At 41.6% G+C, this 25,476-nt stretch overlaps 1 protein-coding gene across 2 annotated transcripts; it reads left to right on the top strand.

Moving 5' to 3' along the window:
* The first annotated feature begins 12,463 nt into the window (after positions 1–12,463).
* On the top strand, positions 12,464–24,312 carry pitx1 (paired-like homeodomain 1). Of its 2 annotated transcripts, XM_062405461.1 has the most exons (5): positions 12,464–12,574; positions 13,619–13,673; positions 18,489–18,647; positions 19,808–20,010; positions 22,973–24,312. In XM_062405461.1, exons 2-5 carry the CDS (start codon positions 13,628–13,630, stop codon positions 23,519–23,521), a joined length of 957 nt encoding a protein of 318 aa, XP_062261445.1. In that variant the 5' UTR covers positions 12,464–12,574; positions 13,619–13,627; the 3' UTR covers positions 23,522–24,312. The 2 variants fall into 2 exon arrangements, with proteins under 2 accessions (XP_062261445.1, XP_062261446.1); XM_062405462.1 differs by lacking the exon at positions 18,489–18,647.
* The last annotated feature ends 1,164 nt before the right edge of the window (positions 24,313–25,476 follow it).

The raw sequence follows: 25,476 nt of genomic DNA, 5'->3' as shown, positions 1-25,476 counted from the left end.
GACAGACAGGACCAAAAGGACAGCCAACAAAAAATAAATGAGGAGGACAAAGACAGAGCGAATGCAGAAACGATTTTCAGGGATGTTGTACATGGAGAAAGAAACAAAGGCTGCTTTAATTCTGTTTGCTTACCTGTTTATTAACTGAAATATGATTTACCAAATTTGTATGAAAATTAATTTAGCTTAAATATGTTTCTATTAAGGCAAGTTTGGGTAATTTGAGAGAGTGAAACCACATAAATTCAGAGATTAAATAAAACACTCTTGGATGTACACATCCAAAAGCAACGATAGAAAGATACTGGAGCGCATACCTCTGCCAAGGCCCCACGCCAACAGTCCACTAAAACATAACTCAGTGCATCTACAGACATAGACATACAATCATCAACAGACTACAAGAAATTAGCAAAATAAATAAAAAGCGCAAATAGAGTTAAACTGTAAAAGACAGGATAATAATATAATATACAGGATGCATATCAACATAGTAGATGGATAGAAGATATATTCGTATATTGCACAGTTTATACAGTCCACTTAGATTTATGCTGTCAAAAATATGTACCTGTAAACTGGAATTTTGTATATATATTGAGATTATATAGTATAATAAATAATTGGTGTTTGTGTTGGATGACTAATGTACAGGTATATTTACCTGGGATTGTTCCAGAATCTGTGGACTGTCCATCTAAAGAATTAAGATACAGAGCCAATTTTAAGTGTACTGAAAGTAAAATAAGATGAAAATCTCAATTCTTTCTGGCAGATCCTGTAAGTTATGAACCGTGTTTGTTTGCAACAAAGGAGGAAGTGAGGTGACAGTATTATAAAGCAACCAAATCTGCAGAGGGAAAAAAAAGTCAGTGTCCCTTACACAGGAGCTGTTTGTTTTCCATTTCTTTTCAAAAGTCAACATGGTTTCTTGACACTACGACCATCATTGTTCCCCAGCCCTAATTCCTGCAACCATGGCAACAGAGCTCCTGTAATTTGAGAAAACACAGTTACTTTAACTCAGATAATTATCATTCCCTGTACCTATAACCAAGCTTATTTTCTGTCTAAATCAAACCTGAACCTCACCACACCAGGTTCATTTTTACAGTGTTGATTTGTGATTTTGGAGGCAGGGACAAACTGTAATGTCTTCATGGAGGTGTTATGTCATTCTGGTGAGTTTGGGCCAACTTTTGTCATTTAATTTGGAATGCTTGAAAACAACAATCTCTTCAGAGGTGTGATTGAATTATAGCCAGTGGCTAAGTCAGGGAAATCACTCGCAGTAAAACCATACAATTATTTAAGGAGTTTCGGTAAAATTGAAGCTGCACTTCAAGAAATTCAAGTACCGCAATAATATTCCCACATTTAAATGATTTTCTTAGAAAGTGCCCATTGAGCTGAAGATGAATGTGGGAGAAAACACTATAAAGTGCTGTGTAACAGAGTTGTAGCCAAACAGTGTTATTTAAGGGATTATATAACTTTTGAACTTTTGGCCAGCGAGAGGCCATATGCTGTACTTTTTATTATAAAGTACATCATCAGATAAGACTGACAGAGGAGAGCAGAGAAGACAGAGGAGCTGAGAGTCGGGCGCTGATTTGCACGTGAAGCCATATGAAGCTGTTTACGTGGACGACTGTGGGAAAACATTCTTCCCTGACTGAGGATAACCAGAGTCCCAGAGGTCCATCCTCCTCCTCCCCCTTAACTCCTCTTTAACCTGGCCTGCTGGGTCGAGCTACCGTGTGTGTGTGTGTTTGTGTGTCCATGTGTGTGTGTGTGTGTGTGTGTGTGAGTGTGTGTGTGTATGTGTACCTGTGTACCTGTGTTAATCTACCTGTGTCTGTCTGGGTGTCTGGCTCAGCATGGGAAAGAATGGAGAGGAGAAAGATCTAGAAAAGGAGGAAACACATTGCTCCCTGCGGCATTAAGAGCTATGAGAGAAACTGCTCATGAATAACATTTGTGCCTTAAGAGCCAACCTTTAAAAAAAAATGATCCTGTTGCCGGATATTTTATGTCCTTTTAATAATAAGTCATTTCAAATACTGCAGCTCTGACATGCAAATCTCAACAACAAATCCGAAAATACAATAGGCCTACACTGGCAAAATGGAAAAGACAACAGAAAATAAGAAAGCACATTAAATCACAGAACACAATGGAAAAGATAGATACTCGCTACGGGTAATGCTGGTTGCTGATTGGACAGATGGATTGTCCTTTCTATTTAAAAGGAAAAGCTTATAAAGGGTGTTTGGTGACTTGTTCTGATTTGGACTGCAGGGCCACCATGCAATGGGTGCAATTCTTCAATATCTGATTTTAGTGTGGAGTTCCGAGGAGTTTAAGTTCAGCCAAAATGTGATTTTATTAGGTTTTGCACTCTGGACAAAAATAAGCATCTGGCAGGAACACTGTCATAGATCAAACTTTTATTGCCTGTTTTTTTTTTTTATCATAATGTTATCGGGACAGTCCTAAATCTTTGAGAGTGTTCATGTCTATCCCTGCTCTTACATTGGGATGCAGAGCTCGGCTGCCAAACTTCGATCCCTTTTACAGAGCAGAGATTCAGTATTTAAGAGAGTTGATTGATGAACTTGACAGAGAGCTTTTTATTTCTCCACAGGTATGTTGCCGCTTTAAAGAGAAGTCCTCAGAAGAACCTCCAGGCCCCTGTGCACTTTTATTGGCCCCGCTAATGACAGTGTGTTTGTGCAATTTTTATCAGAATCAAGAACGTGAGAAGGAGCTAAAGTGCTCCTTTGCTAAAGACTCTCGTGTATGTCATGTGGTTTTAGGGCCGCAGATGCTGTTTTATCTGACAATTGAGATAAAACTGCCACGGTTGGTTCACCGCCGCAGCTTTTCCCACTCTCCATTCCCATACCTGGATCATGTGGAATTCCCAGAGAAGGGCAGTAAATTGTCCGACGGGGCGACGTCGTCCGCTCCCTCCTGAATACCTTTCACTCTGGGAGAATGAGACAAGAAAGGAGGCATGTTGAGTTTCACCTACATGTCCTCTCTGAAAAACACATACATCACCTTTTTTTATTTTTTAAAGGGAGGATATGAACCAGAGGTCCTTGTGTGCACGTGTGTGTAAATATACTCACTACACAGGCTTTCTCAGCTCCAGCTACTTCCAGGATGAAGTCAATAGGGAGTGTGTTGCTTTGTGAGACATGAAATATGCGGTTGACCTTTTGTTGATGGACAAACACGGCTGAGGCTCCAGAGCAAATATGTAGAGGAGGCTCATTCAATCCCAGAGGTTTACCCCGATCAATACCTGACATTCACTCGCCGCGAACCCTCGCCAAGGACGTGTCACCTCCGTTAGCTTGGATGTATTAACCTTTCAGAGAGAAATGAAATCCACAGGTGGTTTTATTAAGAATCTCTGTTGTCAATTCAGCTCTCAGAGGGCCGAGATGTAAGTCATTGAACTGTGTTCGTCCATCACTGGATCTGAGGCCCACATGTGACATTGTTCATGACTCCCAGACTAATTTTACCTGCGCAGGATTAGTTATGTGCAACCAAAGGATGAACCAAATAAAAGGCCCGTAAGTTTAACCTGACACTGTTGCAGGTTTTTCCATCTTTATAGCTCAAGTAGAAATGCAACTAACCTGTAAAATGTGACATATGAACTATATTACATTGCATATTCAAAGCGGGGGGGAATAGAAGCATGGCAGACCAGCTTTGATTTCCAGCGACTAAAGATATGTGACTTAATCTCCTGTATCAAACAAAGCTCAACGGCTAAGGTTGAGACCACAGACTGAAGCCTGTATAAAGATGGACAACGTCTCCACTTCCTCCTTCAATGAAGCCAGAAATACCACAGATACAAACGCTGCCATCTTGCTTCCATTAGGTGATACAAACACTCGACCAATCGCAATTCGGTCTCAGCAGTCAATCGTGACGTTTCACCCCCTTTTTATAGCATCAAAAAGCTGATTACACCCAAACTTACCAGAAAAATGAACACTAACATACATCAGTGTGATGAGAACTGACTCAAATGACAGAAACCAATGTATTTAAAGTGTACTTTGAATGTTTAGTTAGGTCCACGTCCCATCAACTGACATGCAAATTATGGGGTTCATGACCTACAACATATATACTGCACTCAGCCACTAGGTGAAATGCTTTGGCTTCACTTTTGGGGAGCTGGCAGGTCGGCCATCTTTATATACGGTCTACGGTTTCTCTACTGCTGGGTCACAACGTTGAGTATGTGAGACAAAACCCTTTGTTTACAGTTAGTGAATTACATTACATTTTCAGCTGCTACTAATGAACTAGCATTCTGTCTAGCCTCTTCCTATTTTGCAATGACATCCAAAGGAATCTCACACTGTTTGCACATATCTATTTTTCTGCTCTATTTAGCATGAATTATCTATTTCTGAAACGTGGATGAGTCACACACCATTCTGCAACATGACCACCTGATTAAACAGGTACAACAATAATCCAGAAGTATAAATCAGCCTCTAGTGTAACCTAGTCACTGAATGACCTTAAAACTGCAGTGAAATACACAGTGTAAGTGTGCGTGTGAGTGCATGTGCTTGTGCGTTGAGGACATACAGCTGTAGAATGCATGTGTGTCTGTGCACACATACACATGGGAGCGTGTTTATAACTGTTTACACTCTGCGGGTTCAAGCGTTTGCTCGGCCTGCTTCCACAGAGCGGCCAGGTACACCAGCAGGCAGGGAGGCCGTGGCAGCTTCTTAATCATTTCTCCCTCCTTTTTGTTTCTCTTTTGACAGTCCTTCGCTCTTGTGTGACGGCTCGCGCCGCCGCCCCGACCTGCTTACCTTTTCACGGCTCCTGAAGCGAGACTACTAATGCACTCGCTGCTCCGCTCGCCGCCTCACCGGCCCGCCCTGAGCTCCAGCCTCCCGTGACAGCGCAGGACGCTCACTTTGTCTGCCGTGTTTGTCCAAAAATTGTTTCAATATGTATTTTTGGGAACGGTAATGTTTGCATAATAAATCTTTGTGTCAGGGGAATACAAAGAGAGCTATAGGTCGAAACCTGGGTGGGTCAGATTGGACACTCTTTCCCTTGCTCTCTCTCTTCTGCTTTTACTCTACTTTCCATTCTCTTTCTCTCTCTTTCTTTCTGCCAGTTTGTTTTTCCAGCCTGCTGTCACTAGGTTTATGTAGACGTGTATCAGACCATGTGCACAGACCTTCTTCTAAGTAACCTTTGGCAGTTCACATGCCCTTGCATCCTACTGCAGTCACGTGCCCGAGCTACGACTAGGTGCTGATAATCTGTTAAAATCTACAACATGTGATATCCAAATGCTCTAAACACTTTGTTGTCATACATTCCAAATGTGATCACCGGCCTGTGAATCTAATATTAGCAGTGATTGGACCTGCGCCAGAAAATCCAATTATACAGCTATGAGCTGAGTCAGCTTCAAGCTCTTGGCCCATCTACAATCCCATTATATTCAAACATAAAATTTTAGGAACTCTTTGAATGGGCCAAATATATTTTTACAGATACTCCGGGCAGTTGAGTGAGAGGAGAGATGAAGTGATGCACCTCAAATGAAGTAAAATTGGACCCGCTCTGTTTCTGCAACAAATGACACAGGCCAGAGAAACATGGATTTCAGCCACAGAACAAAAAGTGGATCAGCATTCAAAAGTCACAGTGACCTCCAGCGTCTGTATAAAGATCATTTTACTGCAATAAGAACAAATAAATGTCATTCAGACTGAGCTGCTTCTCTTTGAATACTCTTCGTCTCATCCACAATAAAGCAGTGATTTAGAGTTTTTTTTCCACCGAAATGACAAACTAGCTAATTTGCAATTTAAAATCTTCATGACCTGCTGCTGCTTTTGGTAGAATCGTTGTTTATCAGTGACTATTTCTATAAATATAAGAACATTCTTTTATATATCTTCCGACAGATATATATCTTGTGTTATCTGTTGTGTCTGTGCACTTTTTTATGTTTCACTGTGGGAGAGCGGGAAAAGTCGTATCGATTCCTTGTATGTCTTGAACATGTTAAGAAATTGACAACAAAGCTTTATCTACTTTATCTTTATCTTTAAGATATAGTAGATTTAGATCTTGTCTGTCTTTATTCCTCACAGACAACTGTCACATAGATACATAGAAAATGATCATGTACATAAAACAACCAATGCTCCTTTCTAGATAGTAGCATAAATGGATCATGGTCGAGATTTTTATTTCATAAAATTATGGAAGCGTTTTGAAAAGATTTCGGAGGATCAGATTTAAAGTAGCTACAATTCATAACTTTATAATTATCATGAAAACAAAGAGACTTTATGAAAGTGGTCAGACTAAGTCATGGACCTACACACAAACAAAGTATAACTTGAACCTATAACTGTTGATCGGTCCAAAAATGAACTGTTTACACTTTCATAGAATATCGTTTTCTGCAGGCAGCTGTTTATATTGAAGAGCTCGAAACTCATGTAAACGACCTGTTGAGGAAGAGCTGGTGAACATCTTGACCAAACACAGAGCAAAAGGAGAGTGAGTATTAGTTTTCGATCAAATATAGGCCAGAAACATAGTTCTCATAGGATGATAATTTTGCAAATGCTGTATTATTACTGTAAAAATAGCAATGATTGCTTTTCACCATATCAACACAAGGGGTTATATGTGTTGTGTGTAGGTCCTACAGCTTGTGTCTGCTGCCCCAAGTATATGTTAAAGATCAGTTATTGCAGTTTTTATCAAAGATAGGATTAGCTGTTAGGTAAGGTGAAGTAACCCCTCTATTTAAGCACAGTCAGGCCGCTTCGCTACAAACCCAAAAAGACAGAATTCTCCCGTAATCAGAGCAGCCACATGACCGCGAGGATTTTATTGTCCCTCGCTTGTGACAGACGCGGAGAAGGAAGAAGGGGGTGGACAGTTTTCCCTCGTTGAGCCAGTGGCTGGATTGAAAGCAAAAGGGAGGGATTGCAGGGGCGGGGGTAGCGAGTAGTGATCTTAGTGGGACCGCGCAGGGCAACGCTATCCCAAACACAGCAGAGTGCTATAAGCCTCCGCAATAAATCTCCGAGCTCGCTGAGCCACAGCCAAGCTTGTTCAGTGCTGCGTGCCGCTCCAGAGGCCAGAATCCAGATGTTGGAGGGAGTCGGTAAATAAAACAATCTATCAAAACTGAAGAAGGAAAAATTTTGACTTGCTTTTGTGCAAGTGATATCAGAACGAGAAAACTACCTGTTATAGGCAACTATCAGATACAGCGCACCAACCCCACACACAAGCGTACACACGCATCATGTCCAATACACACTCTCTCATTGACTGAAATCAGTACTTTAATCCCATTTGGGACAGCACAGATCTTATAGCACCATTTGCTTCGTGTAGCTCAAGGTGTTTCTGAATACAAAACAGGCCTGTTCCTCTGGATTAGCTCTGATCATTTATAGATGCAGGTGGATTGAAGGGATAAACAGATATAGAAATCTCATTGTGGAATAAATATCCACGGCTTAAAATCTAATCGTGCAGAGCGTAGAGATGGTTCTCTGTAAGACCTTTGCCTCTGGACATGGACTGCTGCCGGCCTGGGACTGAAACCTGGAGGACCGATTTGCATCCTGGGTCCCTGTTGTTGCTTCTGCTGTTGTTCTTCTTTCAGTTTTCAGACGGTTTGATACACATGAAACTGAACATGACTCCGATGCCATCAGAACATTTTGATACCTAACTTTTTGCTGTAACAGAAAGGATTTGGGGATTTGGGGATTTACAGTAGGGACAGTTTCACTTGCGCTACTCAAATGAGCTTCTCGTGTCAGGATGATCAGCAGGGGAGAGTGCATCTAAACTGATCTCAGACAAACCCGTTTGATGCATATCAGAGCCGTGCATGCAGGTTAAAGACGTCACATTCGAAGGGTAAAACAGTTACATGCTGCTGCCATTAGGAGCCGCCACCAAGCACAGAGGCCTTGTTCAGCTTTGGTCTGAACACCTACTACTATCTTTCTTAGGATTAAGAATCTAAAGCCAATTAAGCTGTTTAAAGATTTTTGTCTTTTTACCTCCACTAAAGATGTCGTGTTAGACACCTGTCCATTTAATTGTTGCCTTGTTAGTTTTTAAGCAAGATTACAAAAAATACTGTGCTGATTATTACAAAACTTGGAGATATGCATGTGTTTCATCTGTAGTACAGTAGTAGTAATTTTCATGTACCTGACTTTCCCGAAGTACAATAACAGATTAAATTACTTCTGAAATGATGCAGTTTGGTCCAACATATCAAGTTTATTAGCATCTAGTATTTAAAAAGGGTTAAAAGGTTAAAAAAAAAGTAAGTATTTTGTTGTCATGGTTATACATGTTAAGATTTCTGTTTCATTTAATCCATAATCTCTGGAAAATTTCCAGAGATCGAATTTGTGGGAATTTCATCATTCCAACAAATTAGGTCTTTGGTTTCTCCCTTAAAATTATGTATAAATTCTGTTAATATAAAAAACAATGAATTAGTTGAGGATCAGGTGTCTTCAGGAGATTCTAAACATATTGTTCATTTTCACATTAGCGGTCAATATCGCAAGGAGTGAAGTTTTAACTCTGTGGGTTATTTTTAAATCCAGTGTAAAGGTTCAGGAGTGTTCAACCTCTATCATTGGGATCCTCCATATTCAATAGCCAGCAAAACTCCCTGGAAGGGAACAAATCTGGAACATTTTCTTAGATAAGCTCGTTCTAAAGCGTTGAACCAAGCGCAGCTGGTTTTTGGTGGTTGGCCATTTAAATGATCTACCACAAGGAAATTTCACTTTAGCCAGCGTGAGGTTTATGCAGATGAAAAACTGGAAGCTGGACGTCCGACTCTCATCAGCACTAAGCCAAAGGGGCCTGCTGAGTTCGAAGAAAGTGGAAAACGGGGATGATGCCTCCTCTTGAAACAATGATCTATGCACAGGACCTGTTTACGTTGGTAATCTCTGGGCCCTGCGTAATCAAAACATCACTAATTTCACCGCTGTTTGGAATCTGTGACATATGTCTTTTCAGCATACTTCAAGGGGGACTGCTTAGAAAAAATCCAACTGGGAAGCATCTATTCTTCATAATAGCACCAGTGATGAGAGGGTGACTTCATCCTCGGCCGCTCACATGTTTTGAACTGGAGCAATATCCATAGTAGTGGAAACATGCAGTAAATAACCCAGTCTGTGTGTCTGTGTGTCTGTGTGTCTGTGTGTCTGTGTGTCTGTGTGTCTGTGTGTCTGTGTGTCTGTGTGTCTGTGTGTCTGTGTGTCTGTGTGTCTGTGTGTCTGAGAGTCTTGGCAAGCCGGCTGGTTGGGTGTTTGGCTTGTTGACATGCGGGCGGGCTCTCCACGGCTCAGCTCCAAGTTAGAAAAACGGCTGCCATGCTACAAAAGGCTTTTCCATCCTGTCGAGCCGCCCGGCATCGAGCTCGCAGACCCCACCTGATTGATTTGACAGAGTCTGGACGATACACGGTTCAAAAGCACTTGACCGCTCTTTGCTCAGCGGAAACAGGCCTCACGTACTAATGCCATCAGCTCTGCTTTATTATGATTGTCCCGCATGGAGCTGGCTGCATGGGAGTCACTGGTTGAAGGGCTACAGTAAAGAGGACGAAGGGAAAAGAAGTTGTATTTCCTGCAGGTTCGACTAAAAACTGCCAATTCTGCTGATTCAGAAAGAAATACAACTTGGCAAATGTGTGTGTGACGCACACATCGGGCCTCCTCCAAACTCAAACCCATCTGACAGGGTGTGAGCTTGTTTTTTAGTCTCCCAGTGTGTGCACCAGCCCTTCTGTTATTTAGGAATAACTATTTATGCTGCAGAGGTGACCATCAGACAGGCCCTGCATGGCCACAGACACACACAAAGACACACACACACCTCCTCCCCCTTTCACACACTCACTCCAAACGGGCTAAATAATCCCTCCACCTATTTGCACAGGAGAGATGAGGCCACGGCCTCACCTTCAGGGTACTACTTAACTCCTTGAGTCACTCGTTGAGTAATCACAGCATTCTCCTACCTGCCTGCCTACTGCCTAATTATAGAAAATGTGTGTGTGTGTGTGCATGTGTGTGCGTGTGTTAAGGCCTCATTATTTAGCAATGCAGGCCTCACAGGTAGACAATTACACCATCATTACTATTTGGTGGATACAGTTGCATATTAATGAGCTGGGGTCTGTATGGAGGCCTAATGGGGGCCTAGGGCACATTTGTATTGTCCTAGTCGAAACTGGATGACTTGCTCGTTTGTGTGTTTGAGGCCTGCGCAGACTGACTAACATCAATTTACTGTCAACCTAAATGTGGAACAAGTGGTTTTGAGCTCATTGTTCAATTTAAGGGAATGAAGCTCGATTTTGACTTTATTTATCGTGAAACTTTAGAAAGTGCAGCTCTGGCCTCACTGGTACACCACTGCGTGCACAGGACAAAAATTGACTCAATTTTGATACAGGAGTCCCCTGGTTTCCTCCCGGGTAAGACAAAAAACAGCTTACATAAGGATAGGTTGAAGATAGCCCTCGGTGTCGAGAGGCACCCTGGGGAGGAGGGTCTGTCCGTGTCCTGGAGGGAGGCCCGCAGCTCCCCTTTAATCCCCCGCGATCCCTCTCTCAGAGCCGGGGCTTTGCTCCGTGCGCAACTCTTGGCCGAGTTAAAAAGGAAAAGCGCATAAGGGTGGGACAAATTTCACACTTTCTCCCATTATGTCTCAGGCCAAAGAGCTTGTAAAGCAAAGTATGTGGAGCTGGAAACGTTGCTCTGCCACACAGACGCTGTGCAGGTCGGTGGGACTGATGGAGGCTGCAGCCTGGATCCGGGACGAAAGAGTGTTTTTGTCTCAAAGAGCCACTGCGCTTAATGTTATTTGTATATTACTTAAATTATTTTATTCCATTTATTTGAATTTCACTGTTTAATTAAAACAATTTAAGTCACCTGCAGCTTATCGTCTAGATACTTTAATCTCGCTCTCGGCTACTTGTGACTAACTGCTCCTTTGCCTTTTTTGGGGCTCTAGTCTAAAACAATAATGCACAAATGCGTAATACCTGACCCGAATCATTACTTTATTTTCTGTTTAGTCCATCTTTATTTTGTTTGTGGTCATTGTTTTTATTGCTTATTGTGTTTTGACTCATTACTCTTCGCATGACACACACATACACAAACACACACACACACACACACACACAGGCCTCAATGTTCCCATACGCATCTTAAGGATTTTGTTTATTTTAGATATTATGAGGTGAAAATTAAGTCTTCGTCCAGAATTGGAGCCAGCTAAAATAATATCTATAAAATGTTGGCCCTGAAATTACAATTTTATTAGTGGAAAAAACAGCACAATAAAAATATTAAGATTCGAACAATAAATTGTTCATTATCCATTAACAACAGCTTTAAGATAAAATGTGCAAATCATATATAAGACAAACTTTTATAGTTTCCGCACCAAAAACAATCTGTATAAATATTGGGTTATTTATAGAAATGCAACGCTGCAAAATGTCTGAGAACAATTACGATGCAGCAGGAAAATCGAAAAGCTCATGTGTTGAACTAGAGATTTAGATTTTTGTCAGTATCTGTGCTTTGTAAAATAAATAAATATTCAGGCACACTGTTCTAGTAAAAACTCCAAATGTATTATTATATTTTAATTTTTCTACAATTATCAATCTTTAAATATAGTCTGGGTGATTTTTAAGTCTAAGAAAAACTGAGTATGAGTTTACTGAGAGGCCTTTACAGAAATAAAAACTGGATTAGACTCAACTGATGGGCTCCGTTAATGTGCATCATAAAAACTCTTAATCCCCAATTTCTCACACAGAAAGTGTTTCTCTTCACAGCGGCTGCCACAGCTCACACATACTAATACCAGAGAGAGATGTCAGCAGAAACCGGGTGTTATTAAAAAATGTATATATATTACTACAAAGTATTTTCATTAAAAGTATTTATATTATTAATGTGTTTTTCACTTTCTTTAATTTCCCCCTCCTCGCTCCTGCTGTGAAATGAGGATGAAAATACTGATGAAGTGACCTTTAGCTGAGATGAGGATGATGAGGGAAAGGCTGATGATGAAGATGACGTCAGTTGAGGATGATTAGGATGAAATCGATGAGGATTTAATAAATGATGGAGGATGAAGAGGCGGCTGGAGGCTGCGCGAGGATGAGGAGGATGACAGTTAACCGGGGGAGACGGGAGGTGGTGGGGGTGAACAGTGAAGGGGGGGGGGGGGTTGCGGTGTTTGTGACGTCACCGCGAGGCGTGCTACGGAGGGTTGCAGAAGAAAACCACGGCAGCGGCGCGGGGACGCAACCAAAGCGCCGATTACCCCGGACACAGCGTTTCCCCGCAGCCGACGCGTAAAGTGGATTTACTGAACACCTGCATGGAGACGCTCTGAGACTTGGCTCCGTTCTTTCATTTCTTTTTTGTCGTCTGCTTCTGCTGGGAAACAACTGGTGAGTAAGAACACGCACGGCTCCTTTCGGTGGAGTCGCCGGATTTGGGCTCCAGGAGTCGGTCCGATTTTTGGCTGCATGGCGCCTCACTATGGGCCGCTATGGTGCTCGGATGGTGCAAATATGACGCGCCGCGCATGAGCCGCGTGCTAAGCATGATGGAGTAAAAAGTACTGGGTACATTAAAGTGGAGCATGGTGTGGTTTACTTGGGGTAAAGGAGAGGCTGAAGCGGGCGCACAGAGGCCGGAGAAAGGGCACTCATGCCCTAGCGATCACCTCTGGAATTAACCGCTTTAAAGTCCGTGTCTGAGCATCAATATCAGCCAGATGTAGCTAGATGTATGCTTTGGTTTGTACTGAAGAGTGTTAAATGTACAGTGCGTGTTACACTATAGACACGCACGCACATATGTGTGTGTGTGTAGGGTAGTGAGGCAGGAGGATGGGTCAGAGGAGCTTTGTGAAGATTTACTGAGGACATAAAAACAGCAAAGGGATTCCTGCAGATAAGAGGGGCTATGTGTGTGTGTGTGTGTGTGTGTGTGTGTATACGTGTTTAATAATGTTGTCTTCCACGATGTTGTGCTTTTGGTTGGTACTAAGGCTCGAGATATAAATCTGCGTAAAACCATCATCATCACTACAATAACGAATAAGTGACATTTGAAAGGCTGTTTATATCTCGTTATGGCTGTCTTTTTTGTTATTAACCATAATTATAAAAATGTATCATTATCACGTCTTGTGTAGGCCTTTTGATGATTACCCTCTCTAAAAATAAGTGTTAATAATTCAAGGACAAGGACAAGGATAAATAGCATGAATATGAAGTTTCCTGATGATTATGAACAATTAGCAGTTCATCCAATTTCATCTGCCAAAAAGAGATGGATCACAAATCTAGCACAGTCTTGATGAAGAGGGGGGAAATTAATTATAATTTTTTTCCATTATTTTAACACTGTTTAGAGGAAAACTGTTTATTCGACTTTTCGCAGAGAATAATGTCGCCTGACGCAAGTGTTCTCGTTTTGTTTTTCAGGCAACTGGAATGGAAATGAATCTGTCAAAGAATGTGATTTCTTGTGCGGACGCAGGTAAGAATTCATCTCTGTTATAAATTAAAGAGTTGGGAGTTGTCATAGTTTACTGATATGCACCATCCGTTATAAAGCTATTTAGGGAATCAATGGATAACAACATGATGCTGCACTGTTGTTGTGGAGCAGGGTTATAACTGTGCGTGTTCTCAGGAATCTGCTCTCAGGCTCAACATGTTAGATATGTGGTGAATTGATAACATCCCCCTGCAAAGAGGAAATGGAAATATCAGATAATGAGATGCAAAGGAAATCAGGCTGAAATAACCGTGATAAATGTACAACATGCGGATGAGTTATTTTTGAATCTGGTTTCTGACGAAACCATTTTCCAACAAAAAAACTCCTTTGCGAAAGAAATTGTTTTGGGTCATCATCCTTTAAGACCAAACGAGGTTTAAGATCACAAATACAAATATTGTATGTGAGCAGTGTGATGCAATTACAGACAAAAGAAAGAAAGATGTGGACGCAAAAGACATATCAGGGGGTTTCAGACATGTATGTGCCTGACAGATGAGACTGGTTGGGCACAATATTTTTAAACTGGAGTTTATTATATAATAAAAAAAAAGAATGTATAGTAATAAATCACCTTCAGCTTTAAATGACAGATGCCAAACAGTACGCAACATTTAATTTAAATTATTATTATCGTAAAGAAAAAGTGGGTACAATTGACATTAAGTAAAGTTTTTCTGGTGTCATTGACAAATTAATGACTAATTCCATCTCAATTGAAGTTATCAGTATTTTGTATTTTTCCATAAATCAACAGAAAAATATTGTGGTGCTCAGTGAGCAGAGGTTATGATTCATTAATGCATTTCCAGCGATACAAGTTCAACTAAAAGAAGTCGTCTTTAATTTAAAAAGCAGTTTCCATTTATTTAAATGTATTTGTTTCTTCCTCTGGGTGTTTCCCCTGCGTGTGATGGCAAGGATAGGTTTGTTTTATTTACACCTGCATCCTCTGTTAGGATTGTGTGTTGGTTGTCAGGCTGCAGGTCAAACAGGCCTCGTTATTGGACCAAAGCAGAGGAGCCATCGCCAAGGCAATAATCATCTCTGTCCTTCTCCAGTTACGCACCGTGTCCAGTTACATCTCCACTGCCCTCCCTGCCTCCGAGTCTAGTCTCCACAGCTTTATTTCTATATATCGTGCTTTGTTATTGGGGGCACAGCTTCTCCTCGCTGCCTCGCCATACATTAAAGAGCGGATGGGGGGAGAAAAAAAACACACAATTTCTGTATGTGTGTGTTTGGTGTGAGATTAACGGCGCTCGTCGCGTTTATTTTCACTTCTTAGAGGAAAAATATGAGTGTTTGCATTGCCACTGGCCTTTAACCTATCCTGCCGGATGGAAAGGCTTTTTAAATCATCCATCACACGCAAGTGCCCTCCAGAGCAGAGGAGGAGCGGGACGCAGGGATGCAGGCAGAGGAGTATTTAGATTACCCCCCCCCCCCCCTCCCTCATCTATCAGCCTGTAATATCTGCTGGAGGACACGAGGAAGGTGGAACTCCTTCCGTGGAAAATCATGTGCTGTAAATCTGATATTATTCCTGTGGGGACATAAGGGGTCAGCGGGTTTATGGTGATCGTATTGTTGTTTCTTTATTCTTCTATAATATAAGGGTAATAGCCAGGGCGCAATCCTCCCCTAACAGACCTTTGGGACTTTTTAGGATACATTGAGTGTATTTTGGAAATAAAGTGTGGCTCCAGTTCTTTTTAGGATACAACTGCTTGTGTACCATTTAACTCGCAGCCACCACGAACCCGGTTCGACCTTGGCAGCTTGCATAGTAAAAACCACCTGCTCACACTGGATGACCAGGTCGTCGAGGTCACATAATTGCTTAATACATCTTCTATTGCTTTTCTGCTCACTCCTTTGTTTGGGTCACATGCTGCAGCTGGATTTGTTTGGTTTCCTGCGCCAAACGTCTCCAAAAAGGTGGATTTTACGCACGTGATTGCAGCTTAGAACCATGCGTAAAAGAGGTAGCGAGTGGAGTTTTCCTGCCCAGGGGTTATTTCGGTAGAGTGATGTCTGTGTGAGGGTCGACCTTGTTGCAGACCGAACTGAACAGGCCGTGACTCATGTTGGACTTTTAAAATCAACATTTGCAGAATGGCTAATCCATTTTCTAGACGTTTAGATATCTTCATTAAAGTCATATGACAGGTCTCGTGTGTAAATGTAAGACAGGCCTGTGTCTGAGTTATTCTATTTAACGCGCTCATGTGCACAGACACTGAACAAATATATATATGGTGAGGAAAGGTGTGTGTGGGGGGGGGGGCGGGGGGGAGAGAAATGCTCGTTGGGAGCTTGCACAATTGTCTTCTGAAGGAGCCTTCAGGGGGAGTTTTCTGGTCGGACCGGGATCTCCTGTCACACAATGGCCGAAAACGCTCAAGACTGGCGCCGGTGACAGTCCGAGTCTGAAACGGTCTGAGGCCTGATCCGGTGCGCGTTTACCTGACACATGTGGGCTACAGGCTGGGGTGGCGTGGTCTCAGGTTGCAGGAGAAAACTAAAAACTTTCATAGTTTTCAATAAACCTATAAATCCAAAAAGTGACGTACATTTTATGGTTCGGAGAGGTTTAATTTGCCCCACAGGGGTCAGTGCGCAGTGGCACAAGGAAATATTTGTCCTTTAATCATGGTCATTCCTCGATCTTTTTTTCTCGGTGATATGTTGGACAGTTTGACTTGCCTCGATTTATAGAAAAAAAATACTTATTACATCATGCTTAAGACAAATGTTTAAACAGGGCCAGAGCTCGACCCCTAAAATAGCAGCGCCAATATTTTGGGCTTTGTGAATCATCACCAACAAAAGTCCCTAATTCTACTCCAAAATGTGTGCTTTTCTTAAAATATCTTAACAGTGTAGATATAATACACACAATTCAAACTGCCATCAACTACTTTCGCACATGCAAAGGTTAGGTATAGGTCCATTTTAAGTTGATGTCTCTGCTCAGGGTCCATATTGCATGAACGAGATATAACTTCATTAAAAATGCCATCTGACTATAAATGCACCATCTTTATTTTAAATATGACTTATAATAAGGTCTCGCCAGACGCTGTCATGGCTTCATATTAATTTTGTTTTGCCAGCAGGAGAAACTGAGTTTTCTACCTGAATGTTTTACTGCGTGTTCCTCTGCACTGCAGCACATGTTCAACATCTGGGAGAATCCGCAGCTCTGAACACAGACATATGAATGTTCGGAGGGATGCAGTTAGTTCGACGGATTGTAATCTGACCAGAAAACCCTCTGACGCTACAACATATGATTTCGAATGTCGGTTTTTCAAATTCACGCGTGGCTCTTTGACAGTTCTATCTCAATTATCCCACTTGACCTCATTGAATCTTGGTTTCAGATTGCCTCAATAGGTCGCCCCAGTCTCCGCGAGGTAAAACAGACAAAGTCATGTTTGCAAACAAACCACCACTGGCTCCCCTTTATAGGTCATTACCTACAAAACGCACTCAGGGCAGATGTGTCAACGTAAGCAGCCAGAATCTGAATCTGAATATCTTTAATAAAATCGGATCTAACCTGGATCCTCCATCGTGATATGATTTGTGCTGGAAGGTTTGGATCCAGCTTTACGCTTAACGCCGGACTGCATAGAGCACAGTGAGGCCGACATGTTGTTGGAGTGTAGTCGTTTTTAAATAAAGTTTGAATATGCAGCGGTGGTTGTTTGCCTAATGACATCTTATTTGGTAGATAAAAAGCCAGGTGTTGGTCGTGCAACAAGAAAAACACAAGTGCACGGGTGCGTGGAGTACTAAGAGCGATATCCTCGGTGTTGTTGGCTTCCATTAGTCCTGAGTGCTCAGTGGTCGCTATGTGCAGCGCGACACTTATCAGTTTGCATTCAAACACACAATAATCTTTCATATCACCGTGCACGCGCTTAATACTGAGGGACTGCAAATGTTTATTCAGCTCAGCACATATCCGAGATGTAGGGCCTATATTGTGTGTGTGTGTGCGTGTGCGAGTGTGTGTACAGATTCAAACATGCCTGCACGAATAAAAGGCCCATTTTACCCTGGGAGCAAAGCGCTGCAATGCGCGCTCCCGACAAAAAATGCGATTGCACACTGCAAAAAATATCCACGTTGACCAGAAATGCAGTCTTATACTGAGCCTTGTTTAATGACCTAACTTCAGTTGTTAGGAATATTCCTATTCCGAAGATATGTCACTATTTCTTACTGCATAAACCGATTTAAAGACATTTCGTTTGGGTACTTGCATACATTAGAAAGTAAAGTTTAGGGACACTTTTTTTCCACTGGTTCCAGTTTGACGTGACGTTAAATATCCTGGTTGGGGAGGGTGTTTTCTTGCAGCACGAAAGTGGGTGGGACTGCTCTTTTGGGGGGTGTTGATCGCAGCAGATGGGCGGGTCTCATCTGTGGACTCCTCAGTCACAGCGGCCACAACCGTTTCTCTGCTGCGGAGAGAGGGAGTGCGCACTGGGCCGTCACTGCTCCAGGGGACCGAGACAAGGAGGAAGAACTCTGTGTGTGTGTGTCGCTTTAATTGTCTTCCTCTCCAAGCCTTTTCATTCCGTGGAGGAGCTCTCGTGGAAATTCTCTCCCCTGCATGGTTGTTCATCCTCTCATGTCGCGGTGTGCGTCTGGCAGCGGGTGGACTTCTCCTTCGTCTTGTTGTTGTTGCTGCTGCTGCGTACCGGCCAAGGAGAGCTCTGTGCGGCCCCGGGACTCACACACCGTTTCCTCTCTGTGCGCATCCTTCTCTTCAAGGTGGGATGAATTTGGACAGAATCGCAGAGGCAGTGAGAGCCGCGCCGCCGCCGCCGCCCCGCGACGTGGGCCCCGCGTTTCATTTACCCAGAGCGTCAAACAGCAGCCGAGACACGTTACAGAACTCAAGCAGCGAGTCTTCGGACACAGAGTTGGCAGGTACACGTCAGAGTGCTTTCAGCATTCCTTCTTCTTCAGTCTATTCCTTTCCCGTCCTCTTACGCAGGTTTGCGGCGAGGCTGTCACCGAAGCACGCCAGGCCACTTCTTACGCACACGGGGGAAAAGAAGGAGAAATGTTTTACTTAACTTGTTTATCCCAGTGTTTACTTATTTTCCGCGTGCTGCCATGAACGTGTATATATCCAAACCATTTCCCAGTTAATCTCATCCGAATCTTTATTATTTTCTCTAGTTTAATATACAGACACACAACAATACATGGACACATTGGACGTTTCAGGGCAGTTACACCCCATTTTTGTTGTTTATTACGCAGGCTGAGCCACATATTTGGCAGGATCCCGAGGTCTGTCAGAGAAAAATGTGTCTGCTGTCAGTAAATGCATTAAAACAAACTATAAATATACTGGACCCATCCACCAAACTGAACTCAAAGCCAACTCAAGCTCAAAGAATGTCTGTGTAAAAAATTGCAGACGTTTTTTTGTAATGTTCTTCAGCTTTTTCTATAATTTAAAACAAAGACTTTTTCTTCCCCGTTTCAGTTTTTCTGAGGCAACAGACAAAGTCTGGATGTCGTTTATTCACAATCCCCTTGGTTGGAATTACTCATGGGGTTTAAATGAAATGTGTTTTGCGGAATTAGGTCGGAGTTGCCTTTTTATTTTTTGGCAAACAGTCAAAGAGAGAGCTCGTTTTTAGTGATTAACCTTTGCACGTGTTGATGCTTCAGTTTAATGAGGCAATCTTGTTAGGACACGGACACACGATAGCAGAGATAAGGGTGGTCAGAGCTCCCCATAAAGAGTTATTGACTGAGAGCAGATCTGATGTGGTTCAAAGAATCGATACAAAACTCTGGGTCACGTTTGTAAATATTTGGCTTCAGGCGGCTTAAAGTTGGCAATTTCTATTATGAAGAGCTTTGGAAACCATTTATTTAGAGCCCTGGCTTCGGTTGTTACTTGCTGTATTAACCCAACGCTTTCATTTGCACGTTGTTGCTTTTAATTTCAGGCTTGATCATTTAAACGTTAAGGTGCAAATACTTCATAGTGAATGCAAAATGTCCCATATGTTCATTTGAAGTGTATTGCTGCAACCTATAGTAATGTCAGCCTGATGTGTGATCCACAGAAAAGGAGAGGACTGCCGAACAGAGGAGCGATGACGGGAACGCGGACGACCCCAAAAAGAAGAAGCAGCGGCGGCAGCGGACTCACTTCACCAGCCAGCAGCTGCAGGAGCTGGAGGCCACTTTCCAGAGGAACCGCTACCCGGATATGAGCACCAGGGAGGAGATCGCTGTGTGGACAAACCTCACCGAGGCTAGAGTCCGGGTAAGAATCCAGCAGACAGCTGTGCGTATAGTGTGCGTAACTCATGCTTAAAATCGATTTATCAAATAAATTGGAACAAATTGGATGGTTCTTTTGGTATGGAACAAATTTGTTCGTGATTATTGAAATGCATGAAATAACTCCAAGACAAACAAAACCAAATAAAAAATAAAATGTTTAGACAAAGCCTTGAAATTAAACTACAAGAAGATTAACACATTTAAAGTTGTTTTTAAAGTTCTTAACATTTAACATTTACAAGAAAGAAAGCATCAAGGTTACGTTGATAAAAAAATAGATGAGCTCAATTCCAATGAAAACGTCTCGTTTTCACTATATTTAAATTCTTAATTATCCATTGATTTGTCTAAACTGAATTAATTAAATAAACAGAGTTGAACAACCTCATCCACTGTCAACTCTTACGACTCACTCTCCCCGCATCTGTTTTATATCAGGACTGTTTCATGTGGCATTGAGGTCGATGCTTCTGCGTCGCTTTCCCTCCAACGACCTGTGCTCGCTGAAAATCCCGCTCATGGACAGTTTATGTAAACTTCTGCATAGAGACGGAATGTGTTTCCTGACTGGCAGCTACAACGCATCCAACTAGAGACAAGTCATAACTGCAGTTTTGCAACACACGCTCATAGTTCGTGTTTTGCAGAAAGATAGATTATGTCAACTGTGACTGATGTAATTCACACACAGTTTTTAAAGGTGTATCTGCAAATGGATCAGTAGAGGATCATGACATCATCATCATATGCCTGGACCCCTTATTTCTCCCCGTGGAGGAGACGCTGTTATAGTTGAACAGCATCGAATTTAACTAATTTAAATAGCAGGAGATGAGGGAAGTCTTAGTATGGGAATCATTGGAATAGATAGTAGCTGACACTGTAAGAACCGACAGACGACACTACTGTCTTTACGGACAGGTATAACAAATGCTGGATTGATGCGAGAACCTGGCGTTAGACACCAAACAATTGCACTCGGTTTTCGTTTACAGGAACTGGCGCCTGGCGGCCGGGCCTTGCAAAATCCACCGTCTCATATTGCATAAAAATGCATACAGCTATTTAAAGTGCAGGGGAAAAAAACTATTTATTTTTGAAAGTCTCAGAGCAAGTCGAGAGAGCTGGATTCTTTAGGGGTGAGTTTCACAACAATGCGGCCTTTTTATTCAAGCGGAGTAAAAAGAAAAAAGTGTAAAGACTGAGGCAAATTACAGACGAAAAAATCATATTCATATCTGTGCAACTCATAAAATATTATTAACATTTGCAAGTGTTTTTACGAGATCTTTTAACGCCGCCCTTGTTTAACCAAGCCTGGCAGATAGAGCAATGAGACTGAATTATACTATTGGATTTGTTTAGAGTTTTGCATGGTTTAAATAGCTCGTTAATTACATCTAAAGAAAACAATATTAATTTTTTTTTTGTGGGATTATATTTTTCTTCTTACTCGGTTCAGGAAGCTTCAAGTGAAACGCACCGTGCGTGTTTCCTCCGCAGCTTCTTCTTCACATCGCTCACGTCTTTGTGGACAATTTGTCCGCGGCACCCTGTCCCCGAGCCGCTATAAATAGCCCGTCCCGACGAGTCCACTTGTAAACTGTTTCTACTATGAATTAAAAATGACTCGCAGAGTGCCAACGAGCGGCTCCGTTGTCAGGTTTCGATAAGAGGTGAGGAATTCCAGAGGCTCGTTTCTGATTCATTTACAGTCAGTTTGACTCATGGTGTAAACCTGTTGGTTTTATTTTGGCCAGTCTGACCTACATACTAACAGGCCCACGGAGGCATTCACTTCACCAGATAAAAGGCCATTGTTGTATATATTTATAGCAGAATAAATAAATAACAGTAATAAACACAGTATTTCCTCGAGCTCCAGTTGAAACACATCAATGTTTGCGATATGAGTTTTTTTTTTCTTTAGAATTGTTTCATTTAAACCGATATCCAATATAAGAAAAATACTGTTATCATATAAACTTTCTCATGCTAAATTAATTAATTACCAAAATACTATATTTATTTATTGTGCAGAAAGGTTGAATATTCATTGTGTCCACATTTCCGCACTGAGCAGAGTTGATCTAACACCACAAATAATTAAACTTTGATAAAAAATTGTGGTTATTAAAAATTTGAAGAAGATTTAAAGAAGTTTGAAACCATGATATTCAAAATTAAGATTGAGTTTTCAGACACACACATTTTTAAGTTAATGTGTTTTATATTAATGTAGCCTCAGTAAAATGACTATGACAATAGGACAAAATTGGTGTGTGTGTGTGTGTCTGTGTGTTTTCTAAAATACAGACTAAATGTGTTTTTCTCCTGTGTTTATATTGTGCTGTAAGCAAATCTTCAGACATCTGAGAACTTCAGTCAGATGAATATGTAAAAACCGATCTGTCAATCTTATTCAGCCCTGCAGCTTCACATTTTCAGTTTCACTGTAGGTCTCACGATTTTGCCTCGAAACTATTTATAGTAGAATAGTATAATTCTAAAAGAGGCCCCGGGTCTATTTATTACAATAAAAAAAAGAATTCGTTTCAAGATTTTTAAATAGCACACACAATAATTCACTTTTATTTAACACGCCCTGAAGGCAGCTGCAGGAAAAGGCACCATGTGATTGTTATTCGAAAGTTAAATTGTATTCCATCAGTGCCACGTAGGCTCTTTGAATGTGGAGATTATACGTTTCAAGAGGTGGAATTATAAAAAATACAAATAATAATTTCCATTTTAAACTCTTTGGTCTCCATGACAATTCTCCATGTAATAATAATAATACTACTACTACTACTAATAATAATAATAATAATAATAATAATAATTATAATAATAATAATAATAATAATAATAATAATAATAATAATAATAATAATAAATATTCCGTCAATGTCCTTGGCTCTAACCCTGGTCGTCCCCCTCAGGTTTGGTTCAAAAACCGCCGGGCCAAATGGAGGAAGCGGGAGCGCAACCAGCAGATGGACCTGTGCAAGAACAGCTACCTGCCGCAGTTCAGCGGCCTCATGCAGCCCTACGAAGACATGTACCCGGCCTACACCTACAACAACTGGACCAACAAGGGCCTCACCCCGGCGCCGCTGTCCACCAAGAACTTCACCTTCTTCAACTCCATGAGCCCCCTCACCTCGCAGTCCATGTTCTCTGCGCCCAACTCCATCTCCTCCATGACCATGGCCTCCAGCATGGGCCACTCCGCCGTGCCGGGCATGCCCACCCCGGGCCTGAACAACATCAGCAACCTGAACGGCATCGGCACGTCCGGCATCAACACGGCCATGTCCTCGTCCGCGTGTCCGTACGGGCCCCCCGGCTCCCCGTACAGCGTTTACCGGGACACTTGCAACTCCAGCCTGGCGACGCTCAGACTCAAATCCAAACAGCACCCTACGTTCGGATACAGCGGCCTGCAGAGCCCCGGCTCCAGCCTGAACGCATGTCAGTACAACAGCTGACGGGCCGGCCCATGTGAGTCTATGCATATATATATATATGTACATATATATGTGATGAACGGACACGGTGTCAGAGCTTATAGAGGCGACCTGCGGCGGAGGGGGATTCAAAAAGACAACTGGATGAGTTGCACACATTTCTCACAACAAAAAAACAAAAAAAAAAGCAAACATGGATTACGCGGGTTTTGTGTGTTTACCAATGAACTTGCACAGCAATTGAAATGTCCTTTTTTTTAAATAATGAAGACGTGTACCATTGCTGCATTGTACATTTCTAAATGTAAATATACATTCAGCCTAACATGAAACTGAGGATGGGATTTTGTTTTTGCGCTTGCTTGCTTTTTGGAGACCGGATTTGGGGGATTTCTCGACCAAAATAAGGATTTGCAACAAAAAAAAATTATATCAATAATTATAATAATAATAATAAAGTGTCGAGCCTGTCTTGAGTCCAGACTCAGAAAAAAAAGAAAGAAATCTTGTCTATCTTGTAAATATTTTATACCGCTTCTGTGTGCTTTGTATGTACCGTCTCTGCTGGTTCTGACTCCACGACGCCTCCCGTTCACTTCACTTTACTTTCAATACTGTTATTATTCATTTTTGTTTGCTTAAAAATAGAGAAAAGAAGAAAAAAAAACGCATGTTTTAACTTGACGTGTTTTCTAATGTGAGACTCTACAGGAGTGAGTCCATCAGCCTGAACTGTGTACAAAAAAGGTGATTCTCCCAAGTCCTCATGTGTTTATGGTAACATGTTTGTTTGAATAAACTCCAGGAAAAGAGAGGTTGATTTTACACGTGTTTCAAAGGAGAGGAGACGCAGTGGCGCAGTTTTCTCCCCAAAGTGGCGCAAACATAAATAATTTAGCACAATATTCCGAGCAGCCATTAATCCGAGATGATCTGCGGGAGATTTTAAAGGAATAATGGGATTAACCGGAAGTTAACTGGATTTTTATTTTTAATTATTCTTATTCTTATAGTACAGTGTCCAAACTGACTTATGATTAGTTTTATTTTACTTTCAAACTACAGTACACAATTTGGACTCACATTTGGACTCAATTCAGGCGCCTGCACCTATGGAATTCCATTTTAAGGAACATAAGTTAAATAACAATTGCCATTTTGTAATTTTTTTATTATTCGCTGGATTAAAAAAATATGTATAGGCTACAGAACTTGAAGCTTTTATTCGAGGGACAAATAAACATGCATCTCCAGTGTATAACCCTCCTGGACACGTGCGTCCACGCGAACACACACACACACACACACACACACAAAACACACACACACGTAAACTGAATTCAATCAATACCATATCTGGTTTTCTGACACCTGCAGAAATACTCATATCTATATTACTCACCATTAGACTGATATTAGTGCAGCAGCCATGATTGTGAGCCTGGCTGATAATCTGCACAGTGAAGGGAGGACGTGACGATGACAGGCTCTTTGTGGAAAATAGTTTAATCCCTAATAAAACAGCCTTTGACACCTGAAGAACGGGAACATAGGAAATTTGATAGTGTTGTACTGTGTTCCTAGTCAGCAATGTAAACCAGTGTCCGCTTTGTGCTTCTTTTTTAATCCTTGAACCTATATATCTTTATTAATAATTAATAGAAACTCCAGTGTGAGCACTGCTGCCTCCTCCAACTTCACTGTGCATACTCCATAGTTTATATTCTTATTTTCTTTTGGCCTATTTAATCTACAGCAATATTCCTTAAAAAGTGAGTTCAACCTTTTTGCGTTACATCACCTAGAAATGTACCATCTATCCAAAAAGTGTGTGACACATCTTGCACATAAGCCTTCAGACACAGATTGGAAATTATTCCCTTATAATTGGCTACCACTAAATTATTCCTGTAATGTTTTATCATATTTTGCAGTGTGCATCTGTGAACTTAAAAGAGTTAAAATTTGAGATGCTT

This window comes from Platichthys flesus, chromosome 15 (genome assembly GCF_949316205.1).
Source record: "Platichthys flesus chromosome 15, fPlaFle2.1, whole genome shotgun sequence".
Classification (NCBI taxonomy): domain Eukaryota; kingdom Metazoa; phylum Chordata; class Actinopteri; order Pleuronectiformes; family Pleuronectidae; genus Platichthys; species Platichthys flesus.
The sequence above is the reverse complement of the archived record's forward strand: the minus strand, read 5'-3'. Positions and strand labels throughout refer to the sequence as shown.